Raw genomic sequence first — 18,994 nt, forward strand, 5'->3', positions numbered from 1 at the left:
CAGTGCCCAGAAGAGGAGATAGATGGGATAGACTGACAAACTTAAAGACAGAGTGATAAGACTAAGGAAAACACACATGCATAGAGACAGACAGCAGACAGCCTGGTCTTTTCATGGCTCATTCTGCAAGAGATCACGGGAGAGAAACGGCCTCTCAGCAGATGGAATATTTATCATGTCTGGCTCTGGATTCGGTACGCAGTCACAGCTGAGAAGCAGTGAGACGGCTGGGACAGATCTGGGCTGCACAACACACACCGAGCGGATTGGGACATGCCGCGACTTGGGCTTGCCGTGCCCATGATGGTGATGAAGGCCTTGTCACCAACCTGTCACTCGCCAGCCGCATTCAGCTCAGCCAGGCCCTCAGCCAGAGACGGCACAAAATAGCCCACTAATGAATACAAGAGAGTGCTTAGTGGTTTGATAGCTGCCAGGTACAAGTTACACAAACCCCTTTAACTAGCTTTGCTTGTGTGTGTGTGTGTGTGTGTGTGTGTGTGTGTGTGTGTGTGTGTGTGTGTGTGTGTGTCTTTTAACACACACACACGAACCTGTGGGCATCGCTGCAACTCTCTCTTGCTTCCTGTCATCGAGTGTAAGTGGAGTCTGTTGACAGCTGAAGTAGGAAAAATGTCAACATAGACATGCATGATATCAAGACAACAAAAATGACCCACTAAAGTAAACAAACACAAACAAAACAACTCACTAATGGCATCTCAGAAGTACAAGTGACAAAGCTACAAAATGTGAAAGTTTGTAGGTGTCATTTAAGCTGCTGTGATTTCCTTGAGTTTTTGACAAAAAGGGGCTCTGTTATTTCAGAATTGTGTGCAAACTTTTAGCGGTACAAAAACTTCCCTGATTTGAAGTCACATTGTGTAACCTGACAATGATAGAAGTTTTATAACCTCAAGGCCAACCCACGCTTATACTACTCACTAAAGCTTGAGTGATGCATTGTTAGTCATCTGTCTTGTGGAGAAGATAAGACTCCATTGTAAACAATGTGTCTATCCATGCTTACTCCGAGGGACATGCGTTACAGTATATGCAGTTTAATAATACCTGTAGACGTTCTTTGTTGTCTTTCTTTTGCCTTGACTGTCATCCCTGTAATCACCCAATTTTCCTGCCTTTTATACTCTGTAAAAAAACACACACACACACACACACACACACACACACACACCCAACAACAGTATTCTGCTCATTTTCAGCCATGATATTATCCATTTTAATGGATGTTTATGGGATTTTCCATAAATTGTCAAAATCCACGGATGATTAAAAATATCGAAAAATATCCAGAAAAAAAATTAACACTGAAAATTAATTCGCATTAAAAAAGTATGATAATGCTAAACTATTGGTATTTACAAAGAGAGCATAGTGACCTGAATCCATGCAGATTGTTGTGGCTCACCCTGTTTCATATGTATTTCTGAGAGTTCCTTACTTAAGATGCAAAATATATTAAGGGGTGTCACGGCTGGCGGAGGGAGCCGTGTGGTGTGGAGGAAAAGGAGGACCCAAGATGCAGCAAACTGATGATACGAGTGATGTTTTATTTACAAAGGTGGTGGTGACAAAAACAGGCAACGAGGTATGAGTACTTTACAAACGGAAACCTAAACTGGGAGAAACTAAGTGACAAACCTGAGACCATACAAAAGGGGTGCGGGGCAGAGAGACGCAGAGACAGGAACACCATAGAACGCAGAGGTAGACGGATGAATGCAGACGAGCCGACAACAGGCAGGAGAACACACAGGGCTTAAATACACACCAGTAATCAGGGGATGAGGGACAGGAGGGCAACACAGCTGGGAGAAATCAGAACTGACGGGACAGGGGAAATGTAAACTGAACACACTCACATCAGACAGAGACCTTCACAATAAAACAGGAAACTCAGACACGGGGAACCAAACAAGACACAGATCTAAACAGACAGCTTCACAAACAGATGGGGTGACACCATAGACAGACAGATCCAGACGCAGACTCAGAGGCAGACCGAATATAACACAGAACTAAAACAATCATCATCATGAAAATGATAACAAACTAAAAGCGCTGGGTCACCGACCCAGGACCATGACAGTACCCCCCCCCGCAAGGGCTGGCCCCAGACAGCCCAAAACAAAAACAGACGACCAACCCAGGGCGGGCGGCGGGGGACCAGGACGGAGGGACCAACACCAAACAAAAAAAAAAAACTCCAGTGACCCAAAAGAATTGACCAAAACACAACACACACTGGAGTCCCCGAACAGGGTCCCAAAATATAGTTCAGGAGGCCGGCCCGGAGGCTGACAACTCAGGAGCCTAGAATAGTTCATCTCCGGGGGCCGACCATGCGGAAGGCAGTGGCGGCGACGGGGAAACCGTTCAGGCGGCCGACCGTGCGGACAGCAACGGCGGCGACGGGGAAACAGTTCAGGGGGCCGACCGTGCGGACGGCAACGGCGGCGCAAATGCAGGTCCGGGGGCCGACCGTGCAGACGGCAACGGCGGCGTGTAGGAGGTCGTCCACGCAGCAGGCGGGGGTGGCAACAGAAGTCCGGAGGGCGGCCACGGTGGTGATGATGCCCAACAAGCGGCCTGGCAGACGACCGACGATGTGAAGGTGGTAGTAGGGGACCCGAAGGCTGCGTGGCCCCTGCAGCCCCAGGCGAAGCGGAGGTTGGACCAGACGAGGCTGAAGCCGATGCGGAGGCTGGTCCAGGCGACGGCGTAGGTGAAGCAGTAGCTGGACCAGGCGATGCTGATGAGGATGCTGATGCTGGACCAGGCGATGCTGATGAGGATGCTGATGCTGGACCAGGCGATGCTGATGCTGGACCAGGCGATGCTGATGCTGGACCAGGCGAGACTGAGGTTGAAGCGGAGGCCGGACCAGACGAGACTGAGGTTGAAGCGGAGGCCGGACCAGACGAGACTGAGGTTGAGGCTGGACCAGGCGAGGATGAAGACACGGAGGCCGGACCAGGCGTGGATGACGGCAGCGGGACGGCTGCAAAACCTGACGGCAGCGATGCTGCAGGAGGTGATGTGGAGATGTGCTGGCTGGGTCCTCCAGGACCGTCAGCTAACGAGGCGTGGTGCTGGGTGGGCTCCTCGGGCCCTCCAGCAGACGGCACTTGAGGCTGGCTGGGTTCTCCTAAACCCCCAGCAGAAGACACTTGAGGCTGGCTGGGTTCTCCAGAACCCCCAGCAGAAGACACTTGAGGCTGGACGGGCTCCTCGGGCCCCCCAGCTGACGAGGAAGCGGAAGGAGGCTGGACGGGCTCCTCGGGCCCTCCAGCTGACGAGGAAGCGGAAGGAGGCTGGACGGGCTCTTCGGGCCCTCCAGCTGACGAGGCGGGAGGCTGGACGGGCTCTTCGGGCCCTCCAGCTGACGAGGCGGGAGGCTGGACGGGCTCCTCGGGCCCTCCAGCGAGAACAGTCTCAGGACCAGTGGGCACAGGGGCCCCTGGAACACACGGGTCAAAACCAGCAGGCGCACGGGCCTCTGGCAGGCACGCAACAGAACCAGCAGGCACACGGGCCTCTGGCAGGAACAGGTCAGAACCAGCAGGCGCACGGGCCTCTGGCAGGAACGCAACAGAACCAGCAGGCGCACGGGCCTCTGGCGAACACAAAGCGGACTGCGGCTGCACAGAGCAGTGACTCAGCTCAGGCAGCGACAGCCGGATGCAGTCCTCAGCTGGCTTCTTGACCTCCAGGGGTCCAGAGTCGGCTGGGGGCTGGAACCCAGCCTCTGGGGAGGCCCTGGAGTGCGTCACAGTCTCTGTACTGGCCAGCTGTTGGGGACTGATTACTGCGTTATGTGGCGTGTCTCTCTGCTGGACATGAGCAGGTGAAAAACAGTGCTTTTTGGGTTGGATGGACTCTACCAACTGAGCTATTGACTGGGCTATGGACTGTAACATAGTGTCTAATGAATCTGACTGTGACTGTAACTGGGCTATGGGTAGTGAGGCTGAATGTGATGGAGGTGGCGACTGAGCGGCTAACTGAGCTAGTGGCTGCTGGGCAGCTAACTGAGCTACCGGCGGGGCAGCTGACTCAAAAAACACAGCCCCGGAACAAACAGTCACACAGTCCAAAACAGAAAAAGGGTCCTTCTCACTCACCACAGCCGGCAGTTCCGAAGTCCTAATCTCCGGCTGTGGGGTGACGCGCCGACGGCGCGATCGTCGCTTCCTCCCGGGCGAAACCTCCGGCGGGCCGGGCAAAACCTTCACCGCCGGGCTGGGTTGGGAAGCGGTAGCGGCTGGTGGGTGAAGGTGCAGCTCGTGAAGAAGGAAGTCTTGTGCTAGCGGGTGAAGCGAGTCCAGCAGCCAGGAGTGGGCAGAGATTAGCTGCTGTAGCCTGGCTTCTACCGCGCGGTGAAACCCTTCCCCCTCGTGCTCGAGCCACAAGTTGACCAACCTTGAAACAGTGTCAATTAATTCCTCCCGAAACTCCTGGGAAGGTGCGGATGCTGCTGGGTCCATGTTGGTCGGCTCGTACTGTCACGGCTGGCGGAGGGAGCCGTGTGGTGTGGAGGAAAAGGAGGACCCAAGATGCAGCAAACTGATGATACGAGTGATGTTTTATTTACAAAGGTGGTGGTGACAAAAACAGGCAACGAGGTATGAGTACTTTACAAACGGAAACCTAAACTGGGAGAAACTAAGTGACAAACCTGAGACCATACAAAAGGGGTGCGGGGCAGAGAGACGCAGAGACAGGAACACCATAGAACGCAGAGGTAGACGGATGAATGCAGACGAGCCGACAACAGGCAGGAGAACACACAGGGCTTAAATACACACCAGTAATCAGGGGATGAGGGACAGGAGGGCAACACAGCTGGGAGAAATCAGAACTGACGGGACAGGGGAAATGTAAACTGAACACACTCACATCAGACAGAGACCTTCACAAGAAAAAAAGGAAACTCAGACACGGGGAACCAAACAAGACACAGATCTAAACAGACAGCTTCACAAACAGATGGGGTGACACCATAGACAGACAGATCCAGACGCAGACTCAGAGGCAGACCGAATATAACACAGAACTAAAACAATCATCATCATGAAAATGATAACAAACTAAAAGCGCTGGGTCACCGACCCAGGACCATGACAAGGGGAATTTTTTAAATCAGGCATGCTAACTAATTAACCAACCTTTGCCACGTTCACTACAAATTGCACCAAAAAAAAAAAGCGTGCCTTATCTTGAGATATATATATTGCACAGCGCAACTTTTGTACATCGCCCATAAAACTATGCAGACCTGTATTTGGGGTTTGGGGTTTACTCATATTCAGTTGAGTAAACCTGCCCCACAGTGCTGTTAATGTGTATTTGCACTTTTTTTTTCAGTGTAATTTATGCTCAAGACTTGTGTCCCACTATAAAGCTATAGAGCGGTGATGACGGGATAAAAAGAGGATAAAGACGTGACTTGCCAGATCTCTGCTGGTGAGAAACTCCAAAGTAATGAGTCCCTATAGTAATGGGTAGCTACTGTGTTTTTTAACCACAACTTTGGAATCATATGATATTAAACATGCATTGATGTATTCAGAGGGAGGTCCCAAATTGGGCCTTAAAATCCTATTCTGAGATTACAAGTTGCCAGCTTTTGGGCTATATGGACCTATTTGGGAAGTTAGTAAGAAGTCTGGCAGCTGATTTATTTGGATCGGTTATGTTTTCTGAAGCCTGATTAGAGTGAGTGAGTGCAGTCTAGCTGGATGTGAACTGATGAATGAATGGCAAATTCCAAGTTTTTTAGCAGACGGAAATGTTTGGATAGGAATTCTGTGTAACTAGTCTAAAACAGGACTTGTTGTTGTTGTTAAATCCTTGACTAAAGGAGGTTAAACCTCTTTTAGTCGTGCTTTCTCATGCCCAGTAATTTGAGTCACAGCCAAAATCCATCAAAACAAACAAAGCAGCCTCACAGATCTGCCAGCGTGGCTATATACAGTTAGTCGTGACCTGCTAAATAGCCCCATTGGTGACATTACTGTGTTTTTATTATGAAAGTATCACCTGTTGAAAGGATTTTTATTAAGCTATTAGACTTCTAGCAAAAATAAAGAGGGACAAGTAAACTTACTTTACTATGAGATTGATTTCTAAATACAGCATGAGTTATCCAAAGTTCAGATAGATAAATTGGTTAACTTAGTTAACTAAGTTGACAATGACTGCAGAATGGCAATCAAACATAATTTATATAAAAAGAGAATATAAAGTTCATTGTATATTTTATGTGACTGAAAGTTTGGAATCAGTCACTCGTCACACTGCTGATGGATTATTTAGTGTGATTTAATTTTCAATTGAATTCAGTTTTGTTTGTACCAAATCACAATAACAGTCACCTCAGGGCACTTTATATTGTAAGGTAGACCCTACAATAATACAGCACCTGTTCTGGTGTTGGTTTAAGCAGTGAATCTTTAGACAAAATAGGTTAATTGACTTACTCTGTCATTTAATTTGATTTGAAATAACAATAAAACAGAGAAACTGAAATAAATCTCAGCGAAACATGATGCAATATTTCTCACAGGAACAAAGGATTTCCAATTTGATGCTGTCAGAGTGGAGTGTTATGATCTTTTACCTTTGTTAAACAGGGAAATGAAATGTTCACCAAGCTGCACTGCAGAGTTGAAACAACTCTTTCAAAGCATCAGTGCCTCTCAACAGGTTTTCTAAGCCAGAAAACAGCACTTGTGGAGATAAGTTCCATGCCACGTTAGGACTTAAGGATAAAGCAGCAGTGTTCTTGAGAGACATTTCTCATGTAATGATTTCTTGCCCCAGAATCCAATTTAAACAAAGGAATTTAGTGATCCATTTCCTGGAGTTAAGATAAGAAGAACAGTTTAACATGGTGGCTAACGGCTCTTGTAACTTGAGCTCATTTGCAGCCAGACAGCATCTCCTGCTCCTGCTCTCCCTCCATACTCACCATCTCCTCCTCCTCTTCCGTCCTTACCCCTTTTCTTCTCTTTCCTCCAGGGCTGTAGGCTGGCAGAGGCTGCACTGGTCAGCCAAATCAGTCCAATTAGAGAGGCTCATTTGGGGCTGTTGGAGGGGCTCAGGTGCTCTACTGGGGTGGTAAATCTCTATTAAAACCACAGCCTTTACTGTCCTCTTCATATTAATACCTACCCTTCCCAGCTTTCAGTGCCATCAAGGTGATCAAATCCAGCCCTTCCCTTTTTGTTTCTGTTCACTCTCCTTCCACTGTTTCCTGTATAAATAGGGCATCTCCGTGCCAGCAGTCTACCTCCACCCAGAGGCAAAGAGCACTGGTTAGCAGACTAAGTCTGGGCCAGCTTGCTTATGTGGATTATCCATCATCCTGTCAATGCTTTTAATTCAACGCAGTGCAGACGCCTTTAAGGGGACTTGACCTGAATAAGTTGTTGTTTGTATTTTGATGTAAAGGTCATTCCATTTACTAATGATGCACTGAGGGACTGTGATTGGTGCTAGCCTTGCTGTCCAGGGGTTCAGAGGGCAGGTGTGCTCTGGCGGGGTGCCCTGTTTCAGACAGCTGGGTTCAGCAAAATAGAAGCGTAACACAGCGGCAACCCGGCTTACCGAGCACATATGTATCTATTTGTTGGAAAAGTAACCAACACAGGAATCTCAACGAGTGTTTCCCTACAACACCTAAAAATCAATACTATAATCGCAACAAAAGAGCATCCAGGAGTCAAAAGAAGATAAAAATAAAAAGAACACAATACAGAACTTGTGTGTGTGCTTGGGTGACTGAGTGATCCTTGGTCTGTGTCGCATGAATGTGCGAGCACGTATATGTGGATTTGCGCTACCCGAAGTGCATACAAATAAATCTGCAGCATATGAGATCCTCGGTGCATAAACATAAGATCACTGAGTGTTTTGTGAATATTTTATTTGCCTTTATGATCATGGGTATGTAAATAAGAATCCAAGGATTCTTACGAGCTCTCGGTGTAATCGCAGGAGAGATGAGCTGATCTGAAGGGAGGGGAATTACAATAGAGGAGCCGAGGCGTCAGGTACAGCTAACAAGGCCAGCGCTGCCAGCTATGCAGATTGTGCACCATCACTCGTCCTCCGCAGGGAACCCGCCCACCCCATAAGACGATGACTGCAGAATGTTTAAGGCAAACTGACAGTTCATTATATCAATGACAGACATCTATCTCTCACACCTATACACTCTCTAGCACTTACGTTGCTTAGTATTCAGTGTAATGCGAGCAAGAGGGATTTTCAAGGTGCTCTAATTGCATGACGGCTGTAATATAGCTGGATTTATGATTTATAATCCTCAATCAGTTTCTCAATCAGTTTACTAAAGTTTCTAAAAAAGTTTGAACTGGGTTCAGACTTACTGTGTGTAGGTTGTTATAAACTGTCTATGCCTGTTTTTAATTACAAGCAAAACTTAAAAAATATGTCTATTTACAAAATATACGTACTGTGCTGTGCATAGTTGCTGTAGGCACGATCTGATATCCTCGTGTTGGTGTTGTTCCCAGATCAACGTAGTAAATGTTGTTCCAGGATCAACATTGCAAGTGACCAATCAGAATGTTGTGACGTCATACTTTTGCGACTTCGGGAAAAAACGCCGTAAAACAAAAAACTGTACTTAAGGTGTGAGAAACCGCCTCTGTCCGCCGATCAATGGACCCTGACCCTAACCCTTTAATAAACGCTAAGCAGAATTGATATTGTCCTTGCAACATTGGAATTTCATAAATACATGAATGGCTTGGCGCGCCAAAGAATAACATCACAAGAATGTGATTGTTCACTTGCAATGTTGATCCTGGAACAACATTTACTATGTTGTTCCAGGATCAACACCAAGACGACGATATCAGATCATCCGTTGCGCTAGAAGGAACTCCAGCAATTTAGTCACTTTAGTCACACAGTTGGGAACTAGAATAGAAAAGTTAAAGCACCTGAGGTTTTAGATGGCCTTTTTATACATTTAAAGATAATTAAAACAAAGAATTTGTACATTGTTATCATACAATTCACTGTCACTTTTTGAAAAATGTTGACATGTGAACCTTTAAAGTGGTAATATGGTAATTGTAATATCAACAGTAAGTCATGATCAGAAAACCTGCTTTAGTGCATTGTTGTGTTATCATACTCATACATACATACTCATCTATTTACATTTATTATTATTAGTTCTTTATTTATCCATGTAAAAAAATCTCATTTCCAAGAGAGACCTGGCATGACATTTGAGGGCTTGGTTCACTAAAACTTTGAGTAGAACACTGGAGTGTTATATGACTCATTTGCCCAGAGGCCGAAATGTCTTCACTCTCATCTCACCACCTACTCAACAGATAAACTCCAGTGATAGTTTATATAGTTTGTATTCATTATACAAACTATACAGACATTCATTCAGCAGTTTTTGGGAAGGCTGCTAGACATTTATTTCAGTAATTCCATCTCATAATTATGTAAATGTTTTCATTTATTTTGCTAGGTAGTTTTGTGTAGTCTAAACACAGCCTTATCAAGATATTCAAAAATATAAATTATTCATGCAGTGCAAACAGTTTTTCAACACTAAATTATCTTCAGGTCCAGAAATAAGTTGTTAGTGGTTCCTTAATGATTTCTAATAGTCTGTTGCTCCCAGTTTAGTATAAATTTGAAATTAAAAGCAGATTCTACTGTAAATTTAAGGCATTACAAAAGATGTACTTTCAACTGCAAGGTGAGAAACGGACATTTTCTTATATAAAATAATGGGCAGTTTTGACTCGCTAGAAGAAAAATAATTTGTATAAAACAAAACAATATCTTAAATACAGTTTATTCACTATCAGACGCAGCTTCTTATAGAGGCAAAACGTGTTTGTCAGTTATAGAACGACCCAAAATAATTATTAGCGGTCAAAGCGCTCTCTTGGACGTTGCAATGCTCATATTGTCAGCTTTACAGGTACCAGAATTCATCTCAGAAGGTAAGTTACTTAAGAAACTTAGCTTTGTGCACTTTTTGGCATATCCATTGATATATTTGGAACTTTGTTTTAGATGCATAACATGCATTAACACAAAGATGGCACGTATATGTTAATATCAAAATTCATACTGTTTGTGCTGCAAACAGTATGAACAGTTTCTAAGTCAGGTAGCCAACTTATATATTTTTTGAATTTACAAAATCATTTATTATATTTGGGGCCAAGCATTCAGACTCTGCACACATAAGTGAAAGTATGATTGTTCATTTATTTCATTTTATTTTACATGATGATACATTACAGCTTATATCATGATGCTGTTGAAAAATCTAGGCTAATTAACACGGTCATTAAAAAAAAGATGAGCGATTCAGTGGGTTTTTTTTTTTATCTCAATGGAGCACTTAGGCGCACTGGAGGGATTAGTGTACTACGAGCCTTATTTTAAGGGCACGATCGCATTTTCAAGGGCGAAAATCACATTACGAGAAGTGACTCAGGGAAAAGTCTTGTCCCCGATGTACCAGGCGATGGTGCAGCGAAACTCTGAATATTTCTGAGTCCTTTGGCTGTGTAGAGATTTGTAATGTTTTGTCAAGAAAACAGTTTATCGACGGCGAAATACCCGGCCGATCACACAGCTCCTTGCTCACTGGAATTGTGTTTCTATCTCATCCTGAGATCCCGCGGTGAAAAGGTACTGTTATGTAAAGTGTGACTGCCCAGCTATATCCATGCCCACACACTATCCATCTAGTCTCTGCACACCTACCCAGCCGTGCCAATTTATCTACCCATCTCGCCTTCCACCCATCCATTTTACTCTCTGTAGCTTCTCTGATCTGCTACCCTATCATAATCAGCCAGCCCTCAAAGGCAAGGGAGGGTTTTTTATCTCAATCAACCATGCTCTCCTCCACTATCACTGACACCATCTATGGACCTCCTCTGCAAAATTAGATGCCGTATTTTAAATATGTATTCCCAGCCCCTGCTGTCATAACCACCTGCTGACCCACGATCAGACCCATCAGCTTGGCCATGCCTTTGCTTTCAACCACTGTGCTTTGATGAGATTATTTGTATTTGAGAACAACATGTAATTTCCTGGTTAGGCACAGAGGAGTATATTTCACCTGCCTTCAGGGTAAACACAGCACAGCTTGATAGTCCAGTCCAGTTGAAGATACTTCCAATGTGAGAAGACAGTTATGTCTTAGAACTGAAGGTGTGGGGGTGTTTTTGCATAAGAGTTTGTTTTTCTAAAAATAATTTCATTGCTTTAATTATTTTCTTGGATAGTTCAGTAGCTAATAAGCGAAAACATGTAAATAAGATGAGCTTAAGTGTTTCTAGTAAGTAAGTATTCTGCACAAATCTCCCTCCTGAACAACGATGAAATGTAATACTCCTTCTAGTCCCAGTAAGACAACAAGCAAACACATTTTTTTAAATAACCTATTTATTTAACTTTTGGGTCACTGGTTAGCGAATGTATGTAGTCAGTTAATTTTTAGCAATAAAGTACGTGTGCTATTACTTGAATCTACAGTATGTAAGACTGTCTGTCCCTGTCTGTATCTCTGTGTCTGTGTCTAATCCATGGCTGTGGGAGAGCGACAGGGACACTGTACATCTGAGAGTTTCTGGGAGATAATTGGGACCTTTTCTCAGGTGATTACCATTCAGAAGGAGTTAGGATCAAAGCGAGGGCACCCTGGCAGCTGAGGAGAGAGGCCACGGCTGCCTTCAGTAATCTTTTCAGATAAAACGCTCTCCCCCCGCCTCCCTGCAGGGCTCCGACTGTCCCAGTCTTTACCTGACTGTTCATCACTGTCAACGCAGACCCACGTTAGACTTGTCAATTCGACTAGATTTCAAAGATAAGATAAGGATTGCGTGATGTAGGAGCAAATTTCAGCTTGAATAAGTCATGTATGAGCCAGTTAAATCTATGACTATATATTACTTAAAGGAGTTTGAGTTCAGGAAGTAGCCCTGTGCACAGGAATGTTATAACTTGTGATTTTTCTAGTTATTAAGAGCATCTTTTAAAGACATTATTATCCAAAATGCAAGATTACACCTGATGGATACGATGTATTCGTTATTCCACAAGCTACATATCATAATGGTAAAAACATCTGTTAATAAAACCGGTCAAAAGTAATTGGTGATAAGCTCGGTTCTGCAAAATTTGTGAGAAAGGAAAATCTTTTCATTTGTCGTACAAAGAAGATCAAACAGCCAGGCATTTGTTGTTTTTTTCACTGATACCGTCTGGGTTACCCAATACTACTTGTATATCATCAAAAACATTCATTAAACTCAAATATGTAACTGTAGCTGTCGTGTCGTTGTCGAATAGCACTCATTATAAAAATAAGTGTATTTAGCGGGACAACCTGCTGGAGTTTCTAGGTGAGGTGATTAAAATAGCGATGTGAATTGTGCGGCATGGCAAGGTGTGTTGGATTTGTACAAGGGTTAGCTGTCAGTTAGTAATTGGAAAGCATTGTGCAGTCACATGTTTTTATAATTTCTCAACACAGCACTGCTGTTGTTGTTGGACATAAAGATACCTAAGGAAGAGACAGAGCTTTGCTCCCACGCTGCTTCAGTAATGTTGAAGTCTGGGCTCTGCGGAGGCCAATCCATGACTGATAGTGTTCCATTGTATGTTTCTACTGCATTGGCAGTGTGTTGGGAATTATTGTCACGAAGATGAATAGCATAAGCTGTTGCAGTGTTGCCGTTACACCACTGCAGTACATGGTGTGAGAGCCTCCACCATGTTTTGCAGATGCTGTAGGCACTTGCTGTTGTACCTCTCTCCTGACCTGCTCTGCATATATTGACAACAACTGGAACCAAAGATTTTTGTTTTGAATTATCACTCCTCGATACCTGTTGCCACTGATTTGCAGTCATGTTCTTGTGTAATTCTGCATGCCTCAGCCTTTCCTCCCTATTCGTTCCTTCCTTCCACTGAGACCATTTTGGACGAGGCTTCTGGAAACAGTATCACGTGAAAGGGCAGATTTATCGCTCAGGTCCTGTGTTAAGTCTTTGCTGATTTATTGTCCTATTTCTTAAAGACATGACTTTCTGATACAGGTTATCTGCTGCAGAGGCCGACCTTATCTTCTTCTGTCCTCCACCTGTCCAGTTTCCTCAATGTTTTTAAGGACACACTGCACACCATGCTGACAGAGTTTAGCTTTTTGGGAATTAACTTGTTGGTGCTATTTTTATATCTGTCGAACTGTGTTACAGAAGAAATGGGAACAAATTATGTGCTTTTGTGACAGATTGCTACAAACAAATGCAGTTAAGGAACTCCCCAAAGGTAACACATGTTCATGCCCAGATAACACCAATAAAAATGTTGTACTTCCGCTCCTGATATAAATTAGCCACTGAAACTTAAATGTAAAAATTGGAAAAACGTTGCATATAGTGTGAATCCTCTGCCTGATGTTATAGTAGCAACTATACGGATGAAGTGTTGTGATAAGGCATATTGTGTTTTATGGAGGTCGTTATCACAATGGCGCACTTTGGTTCAAACCCTGATTCTGTCTCTCTACAGCACATTCATCATTAATCCCATTCTGCTCTAAAGTTATTGTGGCATTATGTGATGCTGGATAGAAGGTCAGCCTTGGGGTTAGTTGCATGCTCTCATACACTATGGAGATAAAGTGATATAGTGCTTCCACGAGTTTATTTCAGAATTCTATGATAACCACAAAAAGTGAGTATCTTTACCTCTATGTCTGCAGTAATATGGTTTTCTATTGTTAAGAATCAAAGTAAAATTAACAAAAAGGATATAAAGTTTTATTCCGCTTGTCAAATCATCTTTAATTACGTAATTTTCAATAGTGTTACAAAATAATGACTGAAAGTTGTGCTCAAATGACTGATTTAATTAGGATAGTCATAATTACAGCACAGAATTCATCAATTTATCACAACTTCAATGACAGACACATTGATATGGATGATTTCTTCAGCCTGTCCATACAGAGACGTCACAGATGGAAGTAATTCCAAAATGTGATTCCGCCTCAAAGGCATTTTGTCCTTTTCCTTTATTTGAAAAGACAAGTTGAGTGTTTTTTCGCCAGCTGGTTACATATGAGATAACGCTGCCGCAGAAACATATCAACACTTAGAGGCCACCGGGACATTTCCAGTCTTCGTGTCTTTTTCATTCTTATCCTCTTCCAGTGTGTCTAGTCACGTACGTAAAGCAGGCAGCACTATGAATGTAAATGCATGTAGACCTTATCTCAAGGCATGCCCCATCAAGAGACCTTTGGCAAAGCGAGGGAACCAGGCTGCATTATTCACAGCCACAAATGAAACTGTACCCCCATGAGAGATAGCAAACCCAGGAGAGAACATACACACTTGACCTGGCCTTCTGTTCATGCTGTTTTCACATCTTTCGGCCCCTATGAATCCCTGCAAAACACTGTAGAGGTGCATACTGAACAACCAGCCACATCCCCCGTGGACTGGCTCCAGGCAGCTTGAATTAGCAATGGGAAGCGTTTGTTTCAAAGCACCGTGATAGATAGCTGTGAAAAAATTTCCTGAAATGTGTCAAATGCCCTTGACGTGGTGAAGACTCTCTGACACGCAGGGTGCCAATGAAAACTTTTGCTATAAAGTTTCTGCCAGTGGCTTAAAAGCTTGTATTTACATTGCCATAAACCAAAACAACAACAACAACAACAGTTGACTGTGATCCCATTTTGTTGTGTTTCTAGGAAGAATGGCTACTTTTGAAGCATATTCATTTGTATTCTTCTCTTTTAGTTTTTAGAACACAAACACCGATAAGGCAACATGTCACTGAAATGACCTGCAGGAGTAGACACCAAAGAGATGAGATTTTCTTTTATCAAATTGTTTGTTGTTGTTTTTTCAGTTGCAGTTGCCTTTAATTATACTACTTAACATTTCATGGTTAACTTGTGAGTTTTTGCTCAAAAGGATACCATTATTGCTGCACCTGAACAAATACTTATGATACCATTCAGTACCAAAATATCAGATTTTTTTATGTGGTAACGTGCTTAACTGTAGGCAACATATGTACAGAGGTGCCAGTACCGCGAGAACGGAAAGGGGCAGCAAGTGTTCTAGTCTATCTTTACATGCTAGAAGAAGGTCCACAAGCACAGAAAAAACTGCAAATGGAAGATGGTGACAAGTGTCAAAATATCTGTCTTTCAAGTCATTCATAAGAAAGAGCCGTTCAGGGTGAAGCATTTAAAAGACCAGCATCCACATTTGCTCAAAGAATTGAAGTTCACTAAGTTTAGGTTGACAGTAACAACATCCAAAGTGTTATCTCAATCTTCTTGCAATGAAATACACGTTAACATTTTCTTTGTGACAGCTGACATTGTTCCACAGGCTGAAACATTAGCAATGTTTGCAATTGCTAACATTAAATGCTTAAGCTAACATAATATAACTGCAACATTAGCAGGCTACTCAACCATTTATGCTAGCCTTCATGTTGAAGTACGTGGGGTCTTGATGATAGTAATTCTACTAGTATTGGCACCAACTTCTAACTTTTCTTGTATTGTGATGTTGCTATCCTGAATGTAAGTCCAGGTAGTTAAAGTAAAGAACAAGTTAGTAGTTGAGTTTGAGTTTGTAGTTAATAAGCTATAAGTAAAAAAAGTCAGTCAATGTGTGTGTGAATAAATGAGTGTGTAAATAACAGAGTTAGCGAGAAGTTGACTGAATGAGCGAGAGGAAGTAACGGTGATAAGTAGAGCAATTTAAAAGACATTTCTCGTTTGTCTATATTGCCTCCAGAAGGGAGGCTAGTAACCCTCCAGGCTTTTGCCCTGGGCTAGGATATCCTGCTGCACCGTGGTCGTTCAGGGATGCATGGACAGCAGTGACAATCCTGAGGTGAATGCAGAGCCCAAGCTTTAGTCAATAAATAAATCACTGGCTGTGACTGATGTGCTTGACCATCGAACCCAAGTGTTTGAAAACGTGGCACTTTTTCTATAGAGTCACGGTCTGACCATTCTTGTCTCAAGAGTATCGGTAAGATAAATCTCGACATTTTGCTTGCCCTTTTTGCTCTACTGTAGCCGACACATTCATGCGTTAGATTTGGGTGTTGATTTCACTTAGTGAAAGAGTTGTCTTTATCATTTAGCGATGAAAGCGTGAAAGGGTTAATTTGCCTTAAAAACCTCACTATCCCAGTACTATGAAATAAATTCTGGGTTTCACTGGAAACTTTTGTGTTCTCTCTTGTTTTCACAAATAGTTTTTACCACTACAAGCATATGCAATTGTAAAATTAATGGATTTGAACAAAATCTACTTTTTTTGCCATGACATTAGCAACATAACTATTCAATTCATTTTTTTAAAATTCATTTTTTTTCATATAATAGCAAATCGTACCAGCAGTCGCTTCTAGGCACATTATAGTAAAGACCAAGTCCCTCTCTTGCTCTGGGTAATAGATCCTTTTCAGGGACAGTGGAACAGTGAGTGAATTTCTCACACATCTAATACAACTAATAATTTAACATGCATTACTGGGCATGTGGCAGGTTTGAAATAGGCAACAGCTGTCTGCTTAGTTTAAGTTCGGCTAATTTGAGTTAGTGAACTGGATCACCTTTATTGCTGTGTCTGGCATGTTGATGTGTTTGGAGCATTTTAATGCTGTTGTCTAACAAATAATGTGCGTTGCTGCGTGGTGCAGCCCATCCAAAAAAGTGAAATTCTATTCGTTTAATTACTGTATATACAGTCGCTGGTTCTAACGTAGTGGAATCAACAGCACAATGCTGCACGGCATAAATGAGAACTGACAGCATGTTGATTGTGCTGGGTGTTCCATCTCTGGCCTGAATATGCAGCTAGCACAGAGTTACAGCAATCTTCTGCAGAAACTTATGAATCTCCTTTCATCTTTAATGCATGTATTCATCAGTACATATGCACTGTATGTGACCAGATGGCTCGTGTGTGTGTCTGAGGAGTTTCATTTCCACCCGCTCGCTCTGTTTCTGTCTCGTCACAAAAAAATAAAAAATATGATCACTTCAACAGAAGAATACTAAGTGTTGAGTATCATGTGTGGGGGGAAAGGATTTGAATTGCAAAGAGGTAGGAATTATAAATAAGAAGTGACAGTGACACTGGCAGGGAATGGCTTGAATGCTTGAAACATTTGGATTTGTAATTACATCTCCTTTGCAATTCAAATCATTTCTCTTGCACAGTCTATGACTTTCTGCCACCTTTTCAGCATTGAGACCCATTAATGTCCATTTCTGGAGTGCTACTTTAGGCTGTTTGCACAGTTTTGGGTCCCAAGGTGTGAAGTTTCATATACTTCAGCAGCTTGAAGCCGTGCCTGCAAGGAAGTTATTGATTTGCAGCAACTACCAGTAACAGATTGAAATGGACCTAGCCCTGCCTGTGAGCGCTAATTCTCCTTCCAACTCACCTGAATCTGATTTTCCGTGTTTCTCGTGGTGCTGTGGTTGAGCAGTACAATGTAGAAATTATTCCTTTTGAATAAACATGACTCACCGGTATGTAATTTATTAATAATATAATACACGATAACATTTAAAGTAAGAGGATCAACATTCAACTCTGCTGCTTTCTGAAGCTTTTAACTTTTAACTAATTGTTTTAGATTTTTGGGATGCAAATTTACTCTTTGACCCGACAGGTGGCTGTTTTCAACAAGGGAAAAAGACTGATAAATGGATTCACACCCACAATGTGCCAACAGCAAAGTGTTAGTGACATACCAAGCAACGTAAAACACTGATTATTTTGCGGAGGTCAAAGCTGGCCTGAAAGTAGTAGAAAACATTTACCCAATAACTTTTACTAAAACCTTAATTTGTTAGGTATGCTAACAATCAGCCCATCGTGATAACTAAACCTCGACTTGAGAGACTAAATAATCACCGTCTTCCTGTCCTGGAAGTAGCTGCCTGGCAACTAATTTAGCAGAACTGTGATGGTGCCAGCATATCGAGTTGCCTCATAATGGAAAAAAATCAAATACAGAGCATGACCTTTAAAGGTAGATGAGAAGAAATATCTTTATGGCTTGTAATTCTGGAAGTTAGTTGTTTGGTTTGTAAATGAGGATTAGCAGCCCTCCAAATGCTATCAAATGACATTCATCAAAAGTATCAAAAGTCCGGTTAAGAAAATCCACTTATCCATCAGCGTGACCTTTGCTGAGGTCACACTGATGGCAGAAAATAATTTAACTCGCACTTGCATAAGTTTTGACTGTACTCAGTGGCACCTCAGGCTTCTGTCTGCAGCTGTGTCAATATGAAGCAAGCTGCTGTTGCAGATGAGTGCTTTCAGCAAACTCACCCTAGAAGAAAATTTCTGGAAAAATAAATGGTTTACTCAGTTCAAGACAGAAACTGAGGATAATGTATGAAGGCACATGATGCCATTCGTCATTGTTTACGAGACATGTCCTCCCCCCAAATCAAGATCTGATAAGTCAGTCCTGACCTACAGGATATTTTATCACAGCCACTCGAGCTGGTTGATGCTTATGATGATACATGCCTGTTAGTATTTCATATTCCTCATCATTACACCGGCCTTACAAGCCATCATTTATGAGATATTACCCAGTTTAAGCTGTAAGAGAGAGGATGCCTGTATTCAAAGCCAACTCTGAATTCTTGTAGATCCAGTGTGACAGCTCACCAAAATAAAAGCTTCAAATGACAACATGAGTAATTATATAATTTATATATATATATATATATATATATATATATATATATATATATATATATATATATATTTTTTTATAAATATATATATATATATATGCATGCGCACACATATACACGCACATACCAATGTGCAAAAATCCATGTACACACATGCCCCATATTTATTTATTT

At 42.7% G+C, this 18,994-nt stretch overlaps 2 protein-coding genes across 2 annotated transcripts in view; one reads left to right on the forward strand and one right to left on the reverse strand.

Annotated features, from left to right (window-relative positions):
* Nucleotides 1-18,994, forward strand: part of gfra4a (GDNF family receptor alpha 4a) — a 154,876-nt gene that overhangs the window by 53,559 nt on the left and 82,323 nt on the right. The gene's annotated exons all lie outside the window — the stretch shown is intronic.
* LOC309696222 (uncharacterized protein) lies at nucleotides 2,198-4,508 on the reverse strand (the record flags this gene model as incomplete). The annotated part of the gene is made up of 4 exons (XM_082517376.1): nucleotides 2,198-2,785; nucleotides 2,831-3,097; nucleotides 3,669-3,851; nucleotides 4,230-4,508. The coding sequence occupies 4 exons, from the start codon at nucleotides 4,506-4,508 to the stop codon at nucleotides 2,345-2,347; spliced, it is 1,170 nt and encodes a 389-aa protein (XP_082373502.1). The 3' UTR covers nucleotides 2,198-2,344.

This window comes from Aulonocara stuartgranti (assembly GCF_965226115.1).
Source record: "Aulonocara stuartgranti genome assembly, chromosome: 19".
Taxonomy (NCBI): domain Eukaryota; kingdom Metazoa; phylum Chordata; class Actinopteri; order Cichliformes; family Cichlidae; genus Aulonocara; species Aulonocara stuartgranti.